General features: G+C 38.6%; 1 protein-coding gene across 6 annotated transcripts in view; it reads left to right on the forward strand.

The window, feature by feature from the left end:
• Nucleotides 1-24295, forward strand: part of GON4L (gon-4 like) — a 108102-nt gene that overhangs the window by 25864 nt on the left and 57943 nt on the right. For all 6 annotated transcript variants that reach the window (XM_074223270.1, XM_074223269.1, XM_074223268.1 and 3 more), the window contains exons 3-5: nt 8886-9074; nt 20732-20922; nt 23400-23474. In XM_074223270.1, the coding sequence (XP_074079371.1) occupies nt 8886-9074; nt 20732-20922; nt 23400-23474 (455 nt within the window). The remainder of the gene's footprint in view (nt 1-8885; nt 9075-20731; nt 20923-23399; nt 23475-24295) is intronic.

A 24295-nucleotide genomic window follows, 5' to 3' on the forward strand; every position in this document is an offset into this window, starting at 1 on the left:
TGGTGCCTCGTGCAAAAGCAGTTAATTCTCTTTCTAAGATTTTCTTCTATTATCATTTCTTTTGCTGTCCTTTAGTACTTTCATTTATAAATTAATTTTTAACTTTTAAAAAATTTGAATTGTTTTCTAGAAATTCTAGTTGAATTTGTGCCTAAGTTGTGTTTTTCTTTGAGGTTTTTCTTTTGGATGTTTTGGAGTCATTTTATCTTCTGACTTGTATCTGAACCCTATTATCATAATAGCTATATTTGTTAAGTTTCATTTTTCATTTGTCTATTCTTCCAGCCTTACTTCTTAATTTTGGACTTGAGGTAGTTTAGGAATAGATTGCTAGCTTATAATCAGGAAGATGTTAATTCGAATCCTGCTAGTTGACTTACTAGCTGTGTGACCTTGGACAAATCACTTAATCTTTATCTTGGCTAAACTTTGTCTTCGTTACTTCATATTTAAAATGGGTATATAAATAGACCTACCTTCCAGGTAAATTGGGAAGTTAAAATGAGATAATGAAGCACTATATAAATGATATTTTCATTGTTTTTGTTCTTTTTTTGTCTAGTTAGGACTAGGCTCTCTCTGTATATATATATATAGGTCTGGAGGGAATGTTTATGGGCTGTGCTTGGTGATCTTTTGGGTTCTGTTGCATTGTTATGTTATTCAGATATATCCAGATCTGCTCAGGCTAGGGACCCGTAGGCTTCTGTTATGTGCAAAGCAGTCTGACAAACAGCTGCCTATTTGTTCTAAGCTTCACATATTCCTCATTTGGGTTTGGATCTGAGCAATACACCTGGTGAGCTTGTTCCTGTTCCAGTTTACTACTAAATTCAAATCCTGTTAGCTTATGTGGAATGTTTTGTAGGTTCAGAGTTATAGAACTTCAGGCTCTCATTCAGGTTGAGTTTTCTGGACTGGTTATTTCAAGTGTATGTTTCAAATTTCTTTCAGGTATACCCATTTGCTGCTTACTTCTGTTTTGCTTCTTGCCCAGTACATATTCTTTTTTTTTAATAGTTTTTTTTTTTTTGCAGGGCAAACAGGGTTATTAAACAGCTAGGTAATTAGTAAGTGTTTGAGACCAAATTTGAACCCAGGTACTCCTGACTCCAGGGCTGGTGCTCTATCGACTGCGCCACCTAGCCGCCCCTGCCCAGTACATATTCTTAAGTCCTTTATTGCATCTTTCTCTGTCTGCCCTGCCATGTATATGCATAGGTTCCTCCCTCAGTTTGTATAGATTTGTGACCTAGTTTTAGAGTCTGAGCAATAGAGCTGCCAGTTGGCACTTGTTTTTATTGTCTGCACACACAGTTCCTAGGTTCTTTATGCAGGTTGCAGGATCTCTTCTTCCTTCAGTCCCCATTTTGCTTATGCCTGCCAGGCTCTAACTCACCCCAGTGACCCCAGACCTTTCTGTTTTTGACTCTTTTTTTCCAACCTGGGCAAGACAAATGACATACTGTGATTATTTTTCTTGTATTTCTCAATCAGAACTTGGTTTGTGCATTTTCTAGGGCTTTGTTAAATAATTGCAAGAGGGGACTGGGCTACACTTGCTTCTTCTGATTCTGCCATCTTGGCTGGTCTCTAAAACTATTATTAGGCAAGAGAGAATTTCAGGAAGGAAAGGGTGGTCAATAATATTTATTGTCGGGGTGGCTAGGTGGTGTTAGTGGATAGAGCACTGGCCCTGGGGTCAGGAGTACCTGAGTTCAAATCTGGCCTCAGACACTTAATAATTACCTAGCTCTTTGTGGCCTTGGGCAAGCCGTTTAACCCCATTGCTTTGCAAAAACGAAAAAAAAAATTTATTGTCATGAAAAATAAAGAATGAAAAAAGGATCATTTTATTTGTCCAAAAGGTTACTTATGAGGGACAGCTAAGTGGCACAGTGGATAGAGCATCAGCTCTGGAGTCAGGAGAACCTGAGTTCAGATCCACCTCAGACACTTAATATTTGCCTAGCTGTGTGACTTTGGGAAAGTCCTTAACACCATTACTTTAAATAAATTTGTTTAAAAAAAGGCACTTATGACAGTGAGAAAAGTGAGTTGTATTGACTTTCTTATTTATTATTTACTTTATTAACTTTATTCAAGTTTAAAAAAATTTAAATATATGATTAATTTGTAAAGGGAATTCCTGATAGGAAAGTTTGCCAACACAGATACACAATTGTTTTACAATTTATAACCTTAGGGAATTGCCAGTTTTATGCTGAGGGTCTCGCGGCTTGTAGGTATCAGAAGTCAATTCTCCCTTTCACTACTACCATGATGCTTCTCCATTCAGAAATTTTTTAGGGGGAGAGAGAATGGTTTCTAGTAGTACAGCAGGATCACAAGATCAAATGGAGAGAATTCTCCTTCCTTAAGGAAATTTGTATGTATCTGAAAGAAAATAGAGAAAAGGAAACAATTGAAGATGGTAGAAAGAGAGAATTAAGTCTAAGAATAAGTTCCCTTATTCATTAGGAAGGAATAGTAGCTAGACATATGGGGAAAAACACTGCTTCTACTTCAGATCTTAAATATAGCCAATTCTCTTATCCACTATTTTTAAATTTAGGCTGACTTCTAGAAAGAAAATATTAATAATTTGTATATTTGAGGTAGGAAAAGATTCAACCTAGGTAGAGGAGGTATTTTGAGTTTATAGGCATGGAAATAGGTGATTTGAAGAGATGATATTCTGTAGGAAGTTCTTAACAAGTCCTTGCAACTCTCCTTTTTGGAATAATACTTTTAAATGCATAAATTCACAAAGTAAAATATCTAGGGTTTCAAAGAAAAAGCAGTTATTGAAATGAAATTTTGTGTGTCTGTGGGTGTGTGTGTGCATATATGTACTTTTTTTTTTCATCAAGTCCATAGCTCATCATCCATAGATACCAGATTTAAAATCCCTAGTGTTAGGAAAAGAACTGGACTTGGAGTCTGGGGAGACTTGAGTTTGAATCTAAGGTGTGCTACCTTGGACAAGATAGTCAACTGTAAAGAGTTTTAGTTTCTTCATTGATAAGTTGACGACAGCAATACTTGCCCTAGCTACCTCACTGAGTATTGGAAGAAAAGAGCCTTTATAAAGTGTGAAGTGCTGTTATAAATGTTGAGTAAAGAACAGTAGTATTCACACCTATGTGGCTGAACCTACATGATTGTGTTTTGCTTTATACCATATTCTAGAATTATGGATTTTTTGGAGAGAGTTGTAGGATACAAAGGAAAGAAATGTAGCTTCAGAGTTGCAGTTTGAATATCATGGACTATAAAACATATTTGAGGTACAAGATTATTTACTGAGTAGAGATAGACCATCAAAAGAATTGGTTCTATGACTTCTCTCCCAATTGAAAAAAAATCAGTGTCCATAGGTAATGATCTAGAATCATAGCTTTGTAAGTAAGAGGAATTAATGAAGTCATCTAGTTGAACACACTTATTTTATAGTTTGGGAAACTGTGGCCTAGGGAATTGCCCAGAATTACATTGATAGTAAATGTCATAGGCAAGATTTGAGTGACTCCACAGTTAGTTCCCTTTCCATTCTGCCTTGCTGGTGATTTTTGCTTTTGTTTACTATTATTTTGGGATATGTCTTAATTAATTGGGTCTGAATTGTAAAATGATACCAGGTCCCATTAACATGAGCCAAAATTAAATTAATGTGAATGTGTTACCTAATTGAGGGTTGTGACATATTCCTACATTGTCATCCTGCTCTTAAACCTGTCATTGCATGTAGATATCATGTGCTGCTGGATATCACAGTACCAACAATTGTGTCAATTTTGTTTTTTATAAAGAGCTCTAAACAAAATGGACAGAATGAAGAATATTCTAGATGGAAACATTGCCATCACAAGAAAGAAAAAACTTGCTACTATATTAGAACAAAAATTTGATGACATAAATATGACCATAGTAACTCTAAGATAAGTTATAATAAAATCCATGATGAGGAACAAATCATACAATTTTGAATGATACAATTTAATATTCAGATTATGCTTACTTCAATAGATTCATTATTTGCGTAACTGGGACCTAGCTGCACTGCTATTTCCCATGTATAAGATGTACCTTAATTTTGGAGCCTGAAATTTGAAAAAAAAGAGTATTACATAAAGTTATTGAACTCAAGTTTTATTCATTATAAAATTCATGCAATTCCTCATCACTATCAAAACTCCCATCCATTAGCGTGTCCTCATCTTCAACTTAGGAGAGGCTCTGACTGCTCTTGTGCCTATCATCTGGTCTGTGGTTGACCACAAGTTCTTCCTCCCTGAGCAAGTTTGGTGTGAGGATCCATCCTTAGGCCATGCCATTTCATGAACCTGAAGCACCAATTGCATCCTCCTTTGAAATCAGTAACTTCTTTTTCATCAGCAGTTCTTCTGGCTTCATGTCGAACCATCTTTGGGGGCAGGAATTCCAGTGGCCCTTTGCTTTTCAGTCCATCTCTTCAATTCCCTTTCTAAATCAGGCCATTTTGCTAACTTGCTTCTCATGGCCTCCTTCTGCCATGGCATTTTCAGTAGGGCTTCTCCTTCCTGTAGCCACTCTCAGATTTGTTTTCTCAGTTGGAGGAGGACCAAACTTAGATTCAGCAGTTCCATTCAGTTTTGCAAACCAGATCACTTTTTTTTTTTAAGGTTTTTGCAAGGCAAGTGGAGTTAAGTGGCTTGCCTAAGGCCATACAGCTAGGTAATTGTCAAGTGTCTGAGACTGGATTTGAACCCAGGTACTCCTGACTCCAGGGCTAGTGCTTTATCCACTGTGCCACCTAGCCAGCCCCAAACCAGATCACTTTGAACTTGAATTGATTGCTGTACGAAAATCATTTCTGAGTCATTTCTGGGCAGAACATTGCAAAACATAACCTAATATACATGTAACAAAGGTGAAACAATGAGCACAAAGACAAACACGAAAAAGTGGGAAATGCAATAAAAAACATCTACAACCACTGTATAGACACTCCCAGTTTTTAGACCCCGAATTTTTCAAAAAAAGGGTGCATCTTATTTGAGGGGGAAAGTTTGTTTTTTGGTTTTTGGTTTTTTTTTGCGAGGCAAATGGGGTTAAGTGGCTTGCCCAAGGCCACACCACTAGATAATTATTAAATGTCTGAGATCGGATTTGAACCCAGGTACTCCTGACTCCAGGGCCAGGTCTTTATCCACTATGCCACCTAGCCGCCTCATATCCTTCATTCTTTTTTTTTTTAATTTATTTTTTATTCTCATTTTGTACAAATGTTTTTCTTTACATTAATAAAATATACTTGTTTACAAGTAAACAAAATACCCCTCCCCCCATTGAATATAGATAGACTTGCTTGGGCAAAAAAAGTAAAGGGGAGAGAAAAAAAATTAAAATTAAAAAAATAATAGTAATAATTGTAGGTATGGCCAGGTGGTGCAATGGACGAAGCATCAGCCCTAGAGCCACAAGCACCCGAGTCCATATCCAGCCTCGTAAACCTAATAATCACCCAGCCATGTGACATGCAAGCCACCCGATCCCCACTGCCCTGCAAAAACCAAAAAGAAGAAAAAAAAGACCCAAAATAAAATAAAATAGTAATAATAGTAGGGGTGGCTGGGTGGCAGACAGAGCATTGGCCCTTGAGCCAGGAGCACCTGGGTCCGAATGCGGCCCCAGACTCCCAATGATCACCCTGCTATGTGGCCCCAGGCAGGCCACCCAGCCCCACTTGCCCTGCACCCTCCCCCAAATAATAATAACAAAAAATGTGTTTCAGTCTTTGTTCCAACACCATCAACTCTGTCGTGAGTGGATCACATTCTTTATGATAAGTCCATCACAAAAGTTACTTCCATATTTTTCCAGCATTGCCATTGCTGATCGCAACTCCCTCCTTTCTTATTTCTCCACTACCATGTACTATATTTTCTCTCTCCTTTCACTCTGACTCTGCTGTAGGGTAGCTGAGTGGCGCAGCAGACAGATCCCTGGCCCTGGGGCCAAGAAGCCCTGAGCCCCCATACCACCCCTTAGGCCCAGAATCCACCTAGCCCTATGGTCCTGGGCAGGCCTTCCAATCCCAGCTCCTTTCAAGAAGTAAAAAAAGAAAATGTGTTATATCTGACCACTCTCCCCCATGGTCCATCCTCTCCTCCTTTATTTACATCCCCACCCCTTCCCCCTGCTCCCCCCTCCTTCTTACTCCAGTTGTCTATACCCCATTGAGTATATTTGCTGTTTCCTCTCCTAGCCATCTCTGATGAGAGCAAAGGTTCTCTCATTACCCCTTGCCTCCCCCCTTCCATATCATTGCAATAGCTCAATGTAATAAAAAAAAATCTTATTATGTGAAATAGCTTGGACTATTCCCCTTCTCCTTTTTCTTTCTCCCATTCCATTTCCCTTTTTTTTCTATTGACTCCATTTTTACACCATATTTTATCTTCGAATTCAGGTTTCTCCTGTGCTTCAACTATAAAAGCTCCCTCTACCTGCTCTATTAACTGAGATGGTTCATATGAATATTATCAGTATCATTTTTCTATACATGCAGTTCATCCTCATTAAGTCCCTCATATTTCCCCCCTCTCCTCCAATCTCCATGCTTCACCTGAGTCCTGTATCTGAAGATCAAACCTTCTGTTCAGCTCTGGCCATTCCAAAAGGAACCTTTGAAATTCCCCTGGTTCATTGAAAGTCCATCTTTTTCCCTGGAAGAGGACATTCAACCTTGCTGGGTAGTTCATTCTTGGCTGCATTCTAAGCTCTTTTGCTTTCTGGTATATTGTATTCCAAGCCCTACGAGCTTCCAATGTAGCTAATGCTAAGTCCTGTGTGATCCTGACTGCAGCTCCATGATATTTGAACTGTGTCCTTCTGGCTGCTTGTAATATTTTCTCTTTGACTTGGGAGTTCTGGAACTTGGCTATAATATTCCTGGGGGTTGGTTTTTTGGGATCTCTTTCTCGGGGGGATGGGTGGATTCTCTCCATTTCTATTTTGCCCTCTGCTTCTAGAACATCAGGGCAATTTTCCTGTAGTAATTCTTTGAAAATGATGTCAAGGCTCTTTTCCTGATCATGACTTTCAGGTATTCCAATAATTTTTAAATTATCTTTCCTAAGTCTGTTTTCCATATTAGTTGTTTTTTCAATGAGATATTTCACATTTTCTTCTAATTTTTCATTTTTTTGGTTTTGAAGTATTGATTCCTGATTTCTGGTAAATTCATCAATCTCCCTGAATTCTATTCTTTGTCTGAAGGATTTATTCTCCTCAGAGAGTTTTCTTATCTCTTTTTCCATCTGGCCAATTTTGCTTTTTAAAGCATTCTTCTCCTCAATAACTTTTTGAACTGTTTTATCCATTTGACCTAAGCTGGTTTTTAGCATGCTATTTTCTTCAGCATTTTTTTGGATTTCCTTGACTAAGCTGCTGACTTCATTTTCATGTTTTTCCTGCATCTCTCTCCTTTCTTTTCCCAGTTTTTCTTCTAACTCCCTCATTTGATTTTCAAAGTCTTTTTTGAGCTCTATCATAGCCTGAGCCCAATTTCTGTTTTTCTTGGAGTCTTTAGATGCAGGAGCTTGTGCTTCCTCATCTTCAGACTGAGTATTTTGATCCTTCTTGGGCTCATTTGCAAAATATTTCTCAATGGTTTTCTTCTTGTTTCTTTGTTCATTTTCCCAGCCTAAACCTGTTTTTTGGGGTTGCTTCCTGAGCTTTTGGGGGACTCCCACAAGGGTCTCAGTGTGTGAGGTTCTGTCCTCCCTCCTGATCTGTGAATGACCATAAGCGCCCCCCTCTGCCACGGGGCTGAGGTGGGGGGGCCCTGCTGTTCTATGGCGGGGCCTAGACTGCAATCAGGATCTGAATGTGGTCAGAGCTCCAGAGTCCAGTTCCAGGGACAGAGGACAGAGCTCTGCAGTCTCTCTTCACTCCCCTCCCTCAGCTCAATGGGCTCATGCCCTGGGGGCTCCTGCTTACTGGCTCCACCTGCTTCTGTTTCCGGGTCTAGGCTGCTGAAAGACCAGGCTGCTGGCTGTGTGTCCTGAGGGCTGGGCTCCACGTGCTTGCTGCTCCCCCACTCCGTGCAGGTGCTCCCCGGGGTGCAGCTCAGGAGACTCCCCCACTGCTGTGAGCTGAGGCTCCCAGCGCCCTGGGGCTGCCTCCGGGAGGCTGAAGTTCTTTGGCTCAGGCGGGCCACCCCTCTGGCGTGCTGCCCCTCCAACTACGGGGAGCAGAGCCTTTCTGCTCTTTTCCAGGTTACCTTGAGTAGGAGAACTGCCTCACTGGGTCCCTTTGTGGGTTCTGTCTCTCGAAAGTTTAGTTAGAGTCCTTAGTTTATGAGTTTTTATAAGAGAGCTCCTAAGACTTGATCCCTTCATCATATCCTTCATTCTTAAAGAGGACCAGTGACATCACAGAGTGTGATTTCTTGACTTTCTAAAAAATTGGATTTAAGTGAGGCAGAGCTGGGCAAAGTAGTCAGAACTCAGTTTGGACTTGCTTCTGACTCGAGGGTTCACTACAGGGAGATTCACTTTTTCTTTCATGAAGATCATCTCCTACTTACATAAAACTTGTGGTTCATTTAATGTGGTGTTTGTGGTTGTTTTTAAATCCTTGTTTTATTATACCTGGAATGTTGTCTGTCACACAAATTATTTTTGTAGTAAAATCAGATTTTGCTTGTCATTTTGACTCATAGCAACTTTTACAGGAATCTAGTGTAAATTTGAGGGCTTTCCACAGAAGAATTAATACATAGGTGTTATTATGTAGTTGTACACTGTTATGTTATTGATTGACTAAGGAAAACTTTTAAGTGGACAAAACAGTATAAACATTAACCATATGACATTACACTTATGACCTTTCCACAGGGAAACCTCCAATGCAGTCTGAAGTGGAAGAGTCTTTACAGCAGGTGGACAGCTCCTCTATAAGACTTGGCACTGAGCTAAAGAAATCCTCACAGCCAGGAGGGTTTACTTCTCAAGAAAAGCAAGCCAGGACTCCAGCTCATCAGAATGAAGAAGAGATGGAGGATATTGGACTGTTTATTCCTCTTGGTAAGTTGTGGAAGATTTGATTAGCATGGTAATATGTTTAAAAAGACCTTAAGATTGGTTCCGGGGGTAGCTAGGTAGCACAGTGGATAAAGCACCAGCCTTGAAGTCAGGAGTACCTGGGTTCAAATCTGACCTCAGACACTTAATAATTACCTAGCCGTGTGGCCTTGGGCAAACCACTTAACCCCATTGCCTTGAAAAATCTAAAAAAAAAAAAAAGATTGGTTCAGGGAATCAAGTGAACAAACGCAAGTTGTCACTGGCTTTGTTCATCACTAACAAAGTGAATTTTTAATTAAACTTCTTGTTGATAGGACAATCTCTGTTGGGGTAAATTTTATTACTAGTCACTCCATAATATTATCATCTATTTGATGAATACCTTCTTTTGAAGAGCAAGAAATTATATAGTTTTTTTGTCTTCTTGAGGCCTTATTTTAATAAATGTAGTTTTTTTATTTATATGAAATGTTGGGAATTCCCAGAATATTTTGATATTTTTGCTGAAGTTAAAGAACACAGATGTAATTCAAAGCAAGATAAAACATAATTTGGAAATTATCAGCTCTTTAGATTATCTCTGTAACTGTTTCTTCTTTTTATCTGGATAGTTGAGATATATCTATGCTAGAATTTCTTATATAGGTTCATGTTCCCCAACAAATTCATCAGAATCAAAGGAGCCAGAGATGGGATTTAATTTAGTCCCTAGACCCATTCATTATGATATTCAGGGATTTTCACTTCAGATCTGAAAAAAGCCATCTCAAGAGAGAATTGATTTTGTATGCCTACTCTTGATGGTTTATTTCTCATTGTCTTTGCTTTGAAAAAGGTATGCATTGTACCTTAATCAATGAAGAGGATACAGATTATTTTAAGTCACTAACTTCTCAGTTCCTTAGCTTCCTTAAATCCTATGACCATGACTCCACCTCAGTCACACTTATGGTGTGATTTAATTAATTAATTAATTAATTAGTTAAATTATAGTTTTTTGTTTTTTTTGTAAGGCAATGGGGATTAAATGACTTGCCTAAGATCACACAGCTAGGTGTCTGAGACCAGATTTGAACCCAGGTTCTCCTTACTCCAGGGCTGATTCTCTATCCGTTGTACCATGTAACTGCGCCTTTATGGGTTAATATCTTTTCAGTCCATCTCTCTATGTCTTTAACACCCCCAAATTTATTCTCCATCCATTGAGACCTCCATTTTTCTCATCCCTCAGTTTTCCTCAGGCAGTTAGTGTTGGTCTGTCTACTTCACTTCTTCCCTTTTCATTCTCATTCCAGTAGATTATCATATGAACTCTGCGTTGACCTGCATCTTCACATCTCTTGTCCACTTAGCCTACTGCTGCTCATCTATCTCATCACTTGTCAGCCTAAGGTTACTTAACCTTCTGTCCCCTCTGTTCTACTTAAAGGCTACTAAGCAGAGCTAGAGAAACTCTGTTCCCTTATTGATTCTCTTTATTACTTCCCACAGAAGCTATTCCAAATCTTCTCAAGCTTTCCACATCTGTCCCTTCTACTTCTCTTGTCAGCTGAGGACTTTGTCTTGCCTCTTATTCCAGAGAAAATTGAGGCCAATGTACATGAACTTCCTTTTCTTAGTTTTTTTTTTCAATCTCAAAACTCTTTGGTGTCATTCTTCATTCTTTCCTTCTTTTCAGTGTCTGTTAGTGAGGTGACCCTTTGCTTTACCAAGGTCAGCTATTCACTCTACATGTGTACTTGATCCAGTCCCTTCCCACCTTCTCTAGCATATTACAACTTCAGTTACCCCTTCTTTCTAATGTTTCAACCTTATCTTATTCATTAGTTTCTTCTCTACTGTCTTCAGACTGTAGTCTTTTCCATCCTTAAAAAATTATCATTAGATGATTATCATGGTACATATCTTTTCCCCCCATTCTTAACCAAATGACTTGAAAAAGTTATTTCCATTTTTTTAATATTTAATATTTATTCTCATTTTGTACAAATTTTTTTTATACATTAATAAAATATTCTTGTTTAAGAGTAAATACCGCCCCCAAAATGTAGACTCGCTTGAGAGAGAAAGGGGAGAGAAAAAAATTAAAATTCTTTTTTTTTTCTTTTTAAGGTTTTTGCAAGGCAAATGGGGTTAAGTGGCTTGCCCAGGGCCACACAGCTAGGTAATTATCAAGTGTCTGAGACTGGATTTGAACCCAGGTACTCCTGACTCCAGGGCCGGTGCTCTACCCACTGCGCCACATAGCTGCCCCTGAAAAAAATTAAAATAAAAAAAAGTAATAATTGTAGATATGGCCAGGTGGCGCAATGGATGGAGCACCAGCCCTGGAGCCAGGAGCACCCAAGCCCATAGCCGGCCCCAACAATCACCCAGCCGTGTGACATGCAAGCCACTCCAACCCCACTGCCCTGCAAAAACCAAAAAAAAAAAAAAAAAAGACAAAAAAAGACCCAAAATAAAATAAAATAGTAATAATAGTAGGGGCGGCTGGGTGGCGGACACAGCATTGGCCCTTGAGCCAGGAGCACCTGGGTCCAAATCCGGCCTCAGACACCCAACAATCACCCTGCTGTGCGGCCCCAGGCAGGCCACCCAGCCCCATTTGCCCTGCACCCCCCCCAAATAATAATAATAATAATAAAAAATGTGCTTCAGTTTTTTTCCAACACCAACAACTCTGTCACGAGTGGATCACATTCTTTATAAGTCCATTGCAATAGTTACTTCCATATTTTTCCACTGTTGCCATTGCTGATCGCAACTCCCTCCTTTTGTTTTTCTCCACTACCATGTACTATATTTTCTCTATCCTTTCACTCTGACTCTGCTGTAGGGTAGGTGAGTGGCGCAGCAGATAAATTCCTGGTACTAGGACCACGCTGTTGCCATGGTCCATCCTCTCCTCCATCACTCACATCCCCCCCCTTCCCCCTGTCTACCCCCTCCTTCTTACTCCAGATGCCTGTACCCCATTGAGTATATATATGCTGTTTCCTCTCCTAATCACCTCTGATGGGAGTGAAGATTCCCTCATCCCCCCCCTTGCCTTCCCCCTTCCATATCACTGCAATAGTTCATTGTAATAAAGAAAAATCTTATTATATGAAATATCTTGGCCTACTCCCCCTCCCCTTTTTCTTTTTTTTAATTTAAATTTATTTTTTTTAAAGATATTAGTTGAGTTTTACATTTTTCCTCCAGTCTTGCTTCCCTCCCCCCTCCCCTCCACAGAATGCACTCTGTCAGTCTTTACTTTGTTTCCATGTTGTACCTTGATCCAAATTGGGTGTGATGTGATGAAAGAGAAATCATATCCTTAAAGAGAAGTCTAAGGGGTAACAAGATCAGACAATAAGCTATCTGTGTTTTTTCCCCCTAAATTAAAGGGAATAGTCCTTGTACTTTGTTCAAACTCCACAGCTCCTTATCTGGATGCAGATGGGACTCTCCTTTGCAGACAGCCCAAAATTGTTCCTGATTGTTGCACTGATGGAATGAGCAAGTCCTTCAAGCTTGAACATCACTCCCATGTGGCTGTTAGGGTGTACAGTATTTTTCTGCTTCTGCTCATCTCACTCAGCATCAGTTCATGCAAATCCCTCCAGGTTTCCCTGAAATCCCGTCCCTCCTGGTTTCTAATAGAACAGTAGTGTTCCATGACATACATATACCACAGTTTGCTAAGCCATTCCCCAATTGAAGGACATTTACTGGATTTCCAATTCTTTGCCACCACAAACAGGGCTGCTATAAATATTTTTGTACAAGTGATGTTTTTACCCTTTTTCCTCATCTCTTTAGGGTATAGACCCAGTAGTGGTATTGCTGGGTCAAAGGGTATGCACATTTTTGTTGCCCTTTGGGCATCATTCCAAATAGCTCTCCAGAAGGGTTGGATGAGTTCACAGCTCCACCAACAGTGTAATAGTGTCCCAGATTTCCCACATCCCTTCCAACAATGATCATTATCCTTCCTGGTCATACTGGCCAATTTGAGAGGTGTGAGGTGGTACCTCAGAGAAGCTTTAATTTGCATTTCTCTAATAATTAATTTTTTAGAGCATTTTTTCATATGGCTATGGATTGCTTTGATCTCCTCATCTGTAAATTGCCTTTGCATATCCTTTGACCATTTGTCAATTGGGGAATGGCTTTTTGTTTTAAAAATATGACTCAGTTCTCTGTATATTTTAGAAATGAGTCTTTTGTCAGAATCATTAGTTGTAAAGATTGTTTCCCAATTTACTACATTTCTTTTGATCTTGGTTACATTGGTTTTATCTGTGCAAAAGCTTTTTAATTTAATGTAATTGAAATCATCTGTTTTTGGTGATGTTCTCCAACTCTTCCTTAGTCATAAACTGTTCACCTTTCCATAGATCTGACAGGTAGACTAGTCCTTGATCTTCTAATTTGCTTATAGTATTATTTTTTTATGTCTATGTCCTGTAACCATTTGGATCTTATCTTGGTAAAGGGTGTGAGGTGTTGGTCTAATCTAAGTTTCTTCCATACTAACTTCCAATTTTCCCAGCAACTTTTATCAAAGAGGGAGTTTTTATCCCAATGGCCAGACTCTTTGGGTTTATCAAACAGCTGATTACTATAATCATCTCTTGCTCTTACACCTAGTCTATTCCACTGGTCCACCACTCTATTTCTTAGCCAATACCAAACAGTTTTGATAACTGATGCTTTATAATATAATTTTAGATCAGGTAGAGCTAAGCCACCTTCTTTTGCACTTTTTTTCATTAAGCTCCTGGCAATTCTTGACTTTTTATTTCTCCATATGAATTTACTTACAATTTTTTCTAACTCGTTAAAGTAATTTTTTGGAATTTTGATTGGTAGGGCACTAAACAGATAGTTTAGTTTTGGTAGAATTGTCATTTTTATTATATTCGCTCTACCTATCCATGAGCAGTTGTTATTTACCCAGTTATTTGAATCTAATTTAATTTGTGTGAGAAGTGTTTTATAATTGTTTTCAAAAAGATTCTGAGTCTGTCTTGGCAAAATAGACTCCCAAATACTTTATATTGTCTGAGGTTACTTTGAATGGGATTTCTCTTTCTAGCTCTTCCTGCTGTTTCTTGCTAGATATATATAGAAAAGTTGAGGATTTATGAGGGTTTATTTTATAACCTGCAACTTTGCTAAGATTGCTAATTGTTCCCATTAGTTTTTTGGATGATTTCTTGGCATTCTCTAGGTAGACCATCATGTTATCTGCAAAGAGTGAGAGTTTTATCGCTTCCTTCCGAATTCTAATTCCTTCAATTTCTTTTTCTTCTCTAATTGCTGATGCTAACATTTCTAATACAATATTGAATAGTAGTGGTGATAATGGGCACCCTTGTTTCATCCCTGATCTTATTGGGAATGCCTCTAGCCTCTCCCCATTGAATATAATGCTTGTTGATGGTTTCAGATAGATACTGCTAATTATTTTAAGGAACAGTCCATTTATTCCTACACTCTCTAGTGTTTTTAATAGAAATGGATGCTGTATTTTGTGAAAAGCTTTTTCAGCATCTATTGCTATGATCATGTGATTTCTGATAGGTATTGTTGATATAATTGAGTATACTAACAGTTTTCCTAATATTGAACCAACCCTGCGTTCCTGGAATAAATCCCACTTGATCATAATGTATTATCCTAGTGATGACTTGTAATCGTTTTGCTAAGATTTTATTTAGGATTTTTGCATCTATATTCATCAGGGAGATAGGTCTATAATTTTCTTTCTCTGTTTTAACTCTTCCTGGTTTAGGTAACAGTACCATATTGGTTTCATAGAAAGAGTTAGGCAGAGTTCCATCTTTCCCTATTTTTCCAAAGATTTTATATAGGAATGGAACCAATGTTCCTTAAATGTTTGGTAGAATTCACTGGTGAATCCATCAGGCCCTGGAGATTTTTTTTAGGGAGTTCAATAATGGCTTGTTGAATTTCTTTTTCTGAGATAGGGTTGTTTAGGTATTTAATCTCTTCTTCATTTAACCTGAGCAACTTATATTTTTGTAAATATTCATCCATTTCACTTAGATTATCAAATTTATTGGCATAGTTTGGCAAAATAATTTCAAATTATTTAATTTCCTCCTCATTGGTGGTGAGTTCACCTTTTTCATTTATGACACTTAGCAATTTAGTTTTCTTCTTTTTTTTAATCAAATTGACCAGAGGTTTATCAGTTTTATTAGTTTTTTTTCATAATACCAACTTTTGGTTTTATTTATTAATTCAATAGTTTTTTTGCTTTCAGTTTTATTAATTTCTCCTTTAATTTTTAGAATTTCTAATTTGGTACTGAACTGGGGATTTTTGATTTGTTCTTTCTCTAATTTCTTTAGTTGCATGTTTATTAGTTCTTTGATTTCCTCTTTCTCCAATTTAGTCATATAAGCATTTAGAGCTATAATATATCCCCTGAGAGTTGCTTTGAATGAATCCCATAGGTTTTGGTATGTTGTTTCATTATTATCATTATTTAGGATAAAATGGTTAATTCTTTCTATAATTTGTTTTTTGGTCCACTCATTTTTTAAAATGAGGTTATTCAGTTTCCAATTTGTTCTCACTCTATATCTCCTTGGCCCAGTATTGCATATGACTTTTATTGCGTTGTGATCTGAGAAAGATGTATTCACTATTTCTGCCTTTCTGCAGTTGATTATTAGGTTTTTATGTCCTAGTACATGGTCAATTTTTGTATAAGTTCCATGTACTGCAGAGAAAAAGGTGTATTCCTTTCTATCCCCATTCAGTTTCCTCCATAAGTCTACCATATCTAATTTTTCTAACAATCTATTTACCTCCCTAATTTCTTTGTTGTTTGTTTTATGATTCGATTTATCTAGATATGATAGTGGGAGGTTGAGGTCTCCCACTAGTAGAGTTTTGCTATCTGTGTCTTCCTGTAATTCTTTCGGCTTCTCCTCTAAGAATTTGGGTGCTGTCCCACTGGGTGCATATATATTCAATATTGAAATGACTTTATTGTCTATGGTACCTTTTAGGAGGATAAAGTTTCCTTCCTTATCTCTTATCACTATCTATTTTTGCTGCTGCTTTGTCTGAGATAAGGATTGCTACCCCTGCTTTTTTTCACTTCAGCTGACACAAAATATATTTTGCTCCAACCTTTTACCTTTACTCTGTATGTATCTCTGTGCTTCAGATGAGTTTCTTGTAAGCAGCATATTGTAGGATTCTGGTTTTTAATCTTCTCTGCTATTTGCTTATGTTTTAAGGGAGAGTTCATCCCATTCCCATTCAAGGTTATGATTACTAATTCTTTATTGCCCTCCATGCTGTCTTCCCTCTGTATTTTTCCCCCTTTCCCCCCTTTTATCCATATTCCCCAGTCTTTTGTTTCTGAAAACCACCCCCTTCAGTGTGTTTGCCCTCCTATATCAGGCTCTCCCCTTTCTTTCCCCTTTCCCTTTTTCCCTTTTCCCTTCTCTTCCTTTTGTTATTTCCCCTTATTTCCCCCACTCTCCTTCCCTTTCTCTGTCCCCCCTTCCCTTTTCCCCTTTTAATACTTGAAAGATTAGATGTTTTATAAGTTAACTGAGTATGTGTAGGTTGACTTTAAGGCAAGTCTGATGAGAAGAAGATTCAGGTGTTTCTCCTCTGCTCCCTTTTTCCCCACTATTACCATAGGTTTTTTGTACCTCTTAGTGTAATGAGATTTACCCCATTCAATCCCCTCCCTCTTCCCATTTCTTTCCTGTCCCCCTTTTTAGGGCAGTAGTGTTTTGTTTTGTTTTTTTAGATCATTCTATCTAAGTCATTGAAAATTCTAAGTGTCTGTCCCTTTTAGTTCTGTATATCCTATCGAATAGAGTCGAAATTCCTGAGAGTTATTAGTCTTTCTCCCAAGTGGGGTTAAAGCCAGTTACCTCCCATTAGATAGTAGTCTCATTTCTGGCTAGGTGTATTCTCCCTGTTAGAGTTACATTTCTCAAGGTTTATGAGAACCTTTTTTTTTTTTACCCCCATGCTGGGATATAGCCAGTTTCAACTTACTGGATTGCAATTTTTTTTCTTTTACCGCCCCCCCCTTTTTTTTTTACCTTTTCATGTGTCTCTTGAACCTCCTGTTTGATGCCCAAATTTTCTGTTTAGCTCTGATCTTTTCATCAGAAATTTTTGGAGTTCTTCCATTTCGTTAAATGTCCATCTTTTTCCCTGGAAGAGAAGGCTCAGCTTTGCAGGAAAGTAGATTCTTGGCTGCATTCCAAGCTCTCATGCTCTTGGGAATATCTCATTCCAGGCCCTTCGATCCCTTAAAGTTGATGCAGCCAGGTCCTGAGTGATCCTTACTGTGGCTCCTTGATATTTAAATTGCTTCTTTCTGGCTGATTGCAGGATTTTCTCTTTTATCTGATAGTTCTGCAGTTTGGCTACAACATTCCTTGGTGTTTTCCTTTTAGGATCTTTTTCTGGTGGGGATCGATGTACTCTTTCAATAACTACTTTGCCCTCCGATTCCATGATATCAGGGCAGTTTTCCATCACTAGATCCTGTAATATTAAGTCCAGGCTTTTTTTTCTCTTCACTGTTTTCAGGAAGTCCTATAATTTTCAGGTTGCCCCTCCTTGATCTATTCTCTAGGTCAGTGGTTTTGTTGATGAGGTATTTTACATTTTCTTCTATTTCTTCTATTTTTTAATTTTGTTTAACTGACTCTTGCTGTCTCATGGAGTCACTAGTTTCTGTAGATTCCATTCTTTTTTTGGGGAAGGAGTTTTCTTCGTTAACCTTTTGCAACTCCTTTTCTAATTGGTCAATTCTACTTTTGAAAGAGCTTTCCATTTGACCAATTGAGGTATTGAGAGAATTAATTTCTTTTTGCGTTTGCCCATTTGAAGATCTGAGAGATTTGTTTTCTTGTTGCAAGGTATTAATTGTCTCCCCCAAATTTTCTAGTTGATTTTTAAACTCCTTCCTCATTTCGTCAAAGAAGTCTTTCTGTGCTGGAGACCATATTGTATTCTCCTCAGAGGTTCCAGGTCTCTCTGAGTTAGTGTCTTTCCCTTCCAAGAATTTTTCTATGGATCCACCTTTCCACTGACCCTTCTTCATTTTGCTGAGACCTGAGTTTTGGAGGGGCTGGTTCACAGGGGCTTGGAATCACTAAAGGCTTTACTCACTGAGTGCTGTTTCTCTGGCTGGCCAGTAGCAGGTGCTGGTTGCTTTCTCTGGAGTGTCTGTGACCTTGGTTGAGGCCCTCTCCTTTTCCTTGAAGGGAGGAGTTGGAGCTATTGAATTCTTTTGCCTTCAATCTATGGTGGACTTTACCCTGGCCTGAGGTCATGGGCTGGTTCTTCTGCTCACATACCTGGGCCTGAGGCAGAAGTAGCTTGCATTTGTTTGTTAGGGGAGAAGTCTGTGTTGTAATGGGACTCATACCAGAGGATCCCAGGGATGGTGTCCACAGCTCCCCTGCTCCAGAATTCTCCCCCCAGCCCTTTCCGGGATTTCCAGGGGGACAGCTCCAACACCAGAGCCTCTGCTCCCCCGCAGACTCATGCCCCCGCGGTCCAGCCCCACCTCTGATCCAGCAGGTCCGGCTCTTCGGCCCTCAGACTCCCAGTTCCAATTCAGCTTCTAGTCTGGTTGATTGGGGCTGAGCTTCCCTCTGGGCCCAGACTCACCTGCCCGAATTTTCAGCCACAGCTCCTGTTGTAGACAAATCCCGAGGTAGATGTTCCTTCTTCTGGCTTTTCTTTCTGGGTTTTTTTGAGTCGGATTTCTTTTAGGAGGTTTGTTTTATGTGGTAGATGGGAAAGAGATCAGGAGACTTTAGAACTGTGCCTGTCTTCTCTCCGCCATCTTGGCCAGAAGTCTCCTCCTTTTTCTTTCTCCCATTACATTTCCCTTTTTTCTATTGACTCCATTTTTTCACCATATTTTATCTTCAAATTCAGCTTTCTCCTGTGCTTCAACTATAAAAGCTCTTTCTACCTGCTCTTTTAACTGAGAAGGTTCATATGAGTATTATCAGTGTCATTTTTCTATGCAAGAATACATGCAGTTCATCATCATTAAGTCCCTCCTATTTTCCCCCTCTCCTCCAATCTCTATGCTTCACCTGAGTCCCGTATCTGAAGATCAAGCCTTCTGTTCAGCTCTGGCCATTCCAAAAGGAACATTTGAAATTGCCCTGGTTCATTGAAAGTCCATCTTTTTCCCTGGAAGAGGACATTCATTTTTGCTGGGTAGTTGATTCTCAGTTCCATTCCAAGCTCTTTTGCCTTCTGGTATATTATATTCCAAGCCCTACGAGCTTTTAATGTAGTTGCTGCTAAATCCTGTGTAATCCTGACTGCAGCTCCACTATATTTGAATTGTGTCCTTTTGGCTGCTTGTAATATTTTCTCTTTGACTTGAGAATTCTGGAACTTGGCTATAATATTCCTAGGGGTTGGTTTTTTGGGATCTCTTTCTCAGGGGGATCGGTAGATTCTCTCCATTTCTATTTTGCCCTCTGCTTCTAGGCAATTTTCCTGTAGTAATTCTTTGAAAATAATGTCACGGTTCTTTTCCTGATCATGACTTTCAGGTATTACAATAATTTTTAAATTATCTTTCCTAAATCTGTTTTCCATTTCAGTTGTTTTTTCATTGAGATGTTTCACATTTTCTGCTAATTTTTCATTTTTTTTGGTTTTGAAGTAATGAGTCCTGATTTCTTGTAAATTCATCAATCTCCCTGAGTTCTGTTCTTTGTCTGAAGGATTTATTTTCCTCAGAGAGTTTTCTTATCTCGTTTTCCATCTGGCCAATTTTGCTTTTAAAATCATTCTTCTCAATAACTTTTTGAAATGTTTTATGCATTTGACCTAAGCTGATTTTTAGCATGCTATTTTCTCCAGCATTTTTTTGGATTTCCTTGACTAGGCTGCTGACTTCATTTTCATGTTTTTCCTGCATCTCTCTTATTTCTTTTCCCAGTTTTTCTTCTAACTCCCTCATTTGATTTTCAAACTCTTTTTTTTGAGCTCTGTCATAGCCTGGTCCCAGTTTCTGCCCTTGGAGCTGTGAGAAGGATCCCTGCTCGACTATGATGGTTTGGGGGCCCAAACTGCAGCCTGGATCTGAATGTGGGCAAACAGCTGAGTCCTTCCCCCCGGGAAGAGTAGAGAGACCTCTGCAGTCTCCCCTAACCCCCTTACTTTCTGTGTGCTGTGTTCTGGACGTTCAGGCTGGCTTCCCCAATTCCTGCTGCAGGTTCTCATCATGGGTCTGCTCTCAGACCAGTGCTTGCTCTGCACTCACTCTGGTGTGACAGAGTCCTCTCACCACCCCTTCAAGCTGTTCCCAGTGATCCCTGGGCCAGGAAGTCTGGAAACTGGCCCCTCTGCCACAGAACCAGGCCACCCCCAGGGATCTAGGCACACGGCCTGGCTACACTGCACTGTGGCTAGTCCCAGTGAAACAGACCTTTCCTGCAGAACTTCTAAGTTGTCTTGGACTGGAACATTGTATCACTCAGTCTTTCTGTGGGTTCTGCCCCTCTATATTTTGGCTAGACTCTTAATTTGATGGCTTTTGGAGTTTTTGGGGGGGATGAGTTTCTGGGAATTCCTGACTTCACATGCCACCATCTTCGATTTTCCTTATTTGTTTACAAAAGAACAAGATGGTGAAGAGGGGGAGAAAAGACGGAGAAAGAAGAAGGCCACCAAGAGGAAACGAGATGGAAGAAGTCAAGAGGAAGGGGGCTTGACTTATGACCTGAAACTAGATGACATGCTTGACCGTACCTTAGAAGATGGTGCCAAACAGCATAATCTAACAGTTGTCAATGTGAGAAACATCCTTCATGTGAGTAAAGTTTAGGTGGATTGGGGAACAGATGGGCCATCAGGATATATGTGACAAGGATGAGCAAGAAGACCCAGAGATTTAGAAATTTAATATGCAAACTAAATGATATCCAGTTTAACTGAATATTTGTAGAGTATTGTCCTATGTATTCAGAGGTAAAATAATACAGTCCTTGCTGGCAATATTTGCTGCCAGTAAGCATAAATTAACTTTTTACTACACATTAGACCAGATTAAGTATAAAGGAAAAGTTCAGTTCAATTAGAGAGAGAGATTTGAAAAGATACAGATTACTTTTACCTGAGAAGTCAGTGAAGGCTTCATAGAAATGGAAGTATTGACACCTGATTTGGGTTTTAAAGTAAAGGAAACATTTCTGCAAGTAGAAATAGAGAAAGAAAAGGTCCACATTAAACATAAGGGAGAGCTTAAGCAAACGCATAGAGATGGAAGATAGCAGAACAAGAACTGGGAGCCATGAGTAGACCAGTTTAACTGAAAGGAGCAGTGCATTAAGAGGATCATTAATGGGGGTGGCTATGTGGTGCAGTGGATAGAGTACTGGCCCTGGAGTCAGGAGTACCTGAGTTCAAATCCAGCCTCAGACATTTAGTAAGCCTTGGGCAAACCACTTAACCCCATTGCCTTGCAAAAAAACCTTTAAAAAAAAAAAGGATCATTATGAGAAAATGATAGAAAAATAGGTTGGAGCCAGAAGATCTTGAATGCCAACTATGTATTTTCTTTATTAGATAATAGGTGGCTAGTGAACTTCGTTGAAACTGGGATGTTTTCATAGCCCTTAGCAAGATTGCGTAGGCAGTGGTGTAAAGGGTTGATTGGAGGGGGAGAAATTGGATGCAGGAGAACTGGATAGGATGTTATTAAACAATTCATTTAAAAGGTAAAAAGCAGAGGGTGATACCCTCTTCTTAATGACAGTTTTCATGTCACTCCTAAGACTTACTCATACCTATTCCCTCTCACCAATCTTCAATAATGCCAGGCCATCCAGACCATCCTGATTGTCCTCTTCAGGAAAATCTCTAGTTTATTAGTGCTCTTTTATAGTACTCAGAACTGAACACAATACTCCAGATGAAATTTGACAAGGACAGATTACAGTGGGGTTATCCAATTTCTGGAAGCTGTGCCTCTCATAATACAAGATCCATATTAAATATGAGGAGGGTCTAAAACAGAAGTTTGGGGGATACCCTTTGTTAGTATGTATTATTTGGCTGAAGGTCCAGAAGAGGAGCCTGAGAAGGAGCAGTCAGATAAGGAGAAGAATCAGAAAAATGTTTACAAAAAAACAAAACAAGGAAAAAGAGTGATTAACTTACAGGTTCCCTCACTTTCAATTCTCTACATAGAAATTTGGGTATCTTGTTTTTTATCTGTATCCTAGTTCTAGACCAAAGGATTTGTAGTAGAACAAAAAACATTTTTGTTAATAAAGACATAGATGATTAGCTCATCAGGTTTTCAGATGACACAAAATCTAGGGAAAATAGCTGGTATATTGGACAACATTATCACTATCGAAAAGTATGATGATAGGCAAGAACACTAGGTCCAGTCTAACATTATACAATTCACTTGGGACAGATGTAAAATTTTGCACTTTGATACAAAAAAATCACAAGTGGAAGATAAGGGAAGTGTGGTTAGACAGAAGTTCTAAAAAAGATCTGGGATTTTTAGTGAACTGCAAGCTCAAATATAAGTCAGCAGTGTAAAAGTACAGCCAAAAATGCTTGACCTTGTATTGTCTTCTGTTGAGTGTACTGTATTTTGTTTGTTTGTATGTTTGTTTTTTGGCAAGGCAAAGGGGTTAAGTGGGTAGCCCAAGGCCACATAGCTAGGTAATTATCAAGTGTTTGAGGTCAGATTTGAACTCAAGTACTCCTGACTCCAAGGCCAGTGCTCTATTCACTGCACTACTTAGCTGCCCCAAGTTCTGAGTACTATAAAGGAACATTGATAATCTAGAGGTTTTATTGAAGAGAACAATCAGGATGGCCCGGATTGCCTGGTATCATTGAAGATTGTTGAGAGGAAATTGGCATGTGTATCCTGGAGAAGTCTTAGGAGTGACATGAAAACTGTGTCACAGGAAAGGTACTTGTTCTGTTTGACCCTGGAGAGCAAATCAGGAACAATGGGTGAAGATTACAAAAATTTAGTCATTTTAGGCTTGATATGAGGAAAAAACATCCTATGAATTAGAGCTGTCCCAAAGTGGTATGTACTCTAAAGAGGCAGTGTGGGTTTCTATTGTTGAAGATCTTCAGACAGAAAGAATGATCATTTGTCAGGTAGGTTGTAGTGGGAATTTTCTTTCCTTTATATATTTGTCTAGATGGCCACAAAGTCCATTCCAATTCTCCTTTTCTTTGATTCCATAATATAGATTTAAATCATATGAACAAACCTTTGTTTCTTAAAGCAAAAATATCCTTTTTCTGCAGGAAGTGATCACAAATGAACATGTGGTAGCAATGATGAAGGCAGCCATCAGTGAGACAGATGACCTGCCCGTGTTTGTGAGTTATTAACTATTTAATGTGATGGGATTCATTTAGCCAGGAAAAACTGAAGGGACTTGAGAGGAGACTTGGAAATAGATTTAATAGCATTATCTTTAACACAATGTTGTATTCTTATTACTTAAATGGATAATTTTGGTTTAAAAGCTGATAAGCACTTACACTATATTTCTCAAAAACTTTTAAGGAAAACAATACCAAAGAGTATTTATAATTGAGAATATATGCAATCTTATACTTTTTTTAAAATGTACTGTTTTAAAGGAAGAGGTCTCTATTCTATAACTGTAATAAAGTAGTTTTTGCATTGTATTAAATTAGTTTTTTTGACCATGCCCTTATCCATAGTTGTAATCAGTGTATATTCTTTTCAATCTGTTTCCTTCACTCTGCATTAATTTATACAAGTCTTCCCATATTTCTTTGAGTTATTCATATTCATTTTTCCTTACAGAGCAATATTCCATTGCATTCCTGTTTATTCAGCTATTCCCTACTCTTGGGCACATGATTTGTTTTACATTTTTTTGCTATTAGAATTAGTGAATATTATTTAAAAATTGAATTTTTGAAGAGGGAGAGTGTTATAAACCTGGTAGCAGTGCATTGAGGGTCAAAGAATACAAACAGTTTTCTAACTTGCATTTCATTTAATGATTCCATTTTGCTTTCTAAAATGATTATAACAAATTGCACCTTCATTAGCAATGAATTAGTGTACCTGTTTTTCCTCCCACGTTTCTGCTAACATATTTTTCCATCTTTGCTCATTTGATAGGTGTAAATTGATATTTCAGCTGTATTTTAACATTCATTTC

This window comes from Macrotis lagotis, chromosome 2, assembly GCF_037893015.1.
Source record: "Macrotis lagotis isolate mMagLag1 chromosome 2, bilby.v1.9.chrom.fasta, whole genome shotgun sequence".
Lineage (NCBI taxonomy): Eukaryota > Metazoa > Chordata > Mammalia > Peramelemorphia > Peramelidae > Macrotis > Macrotis lagotis.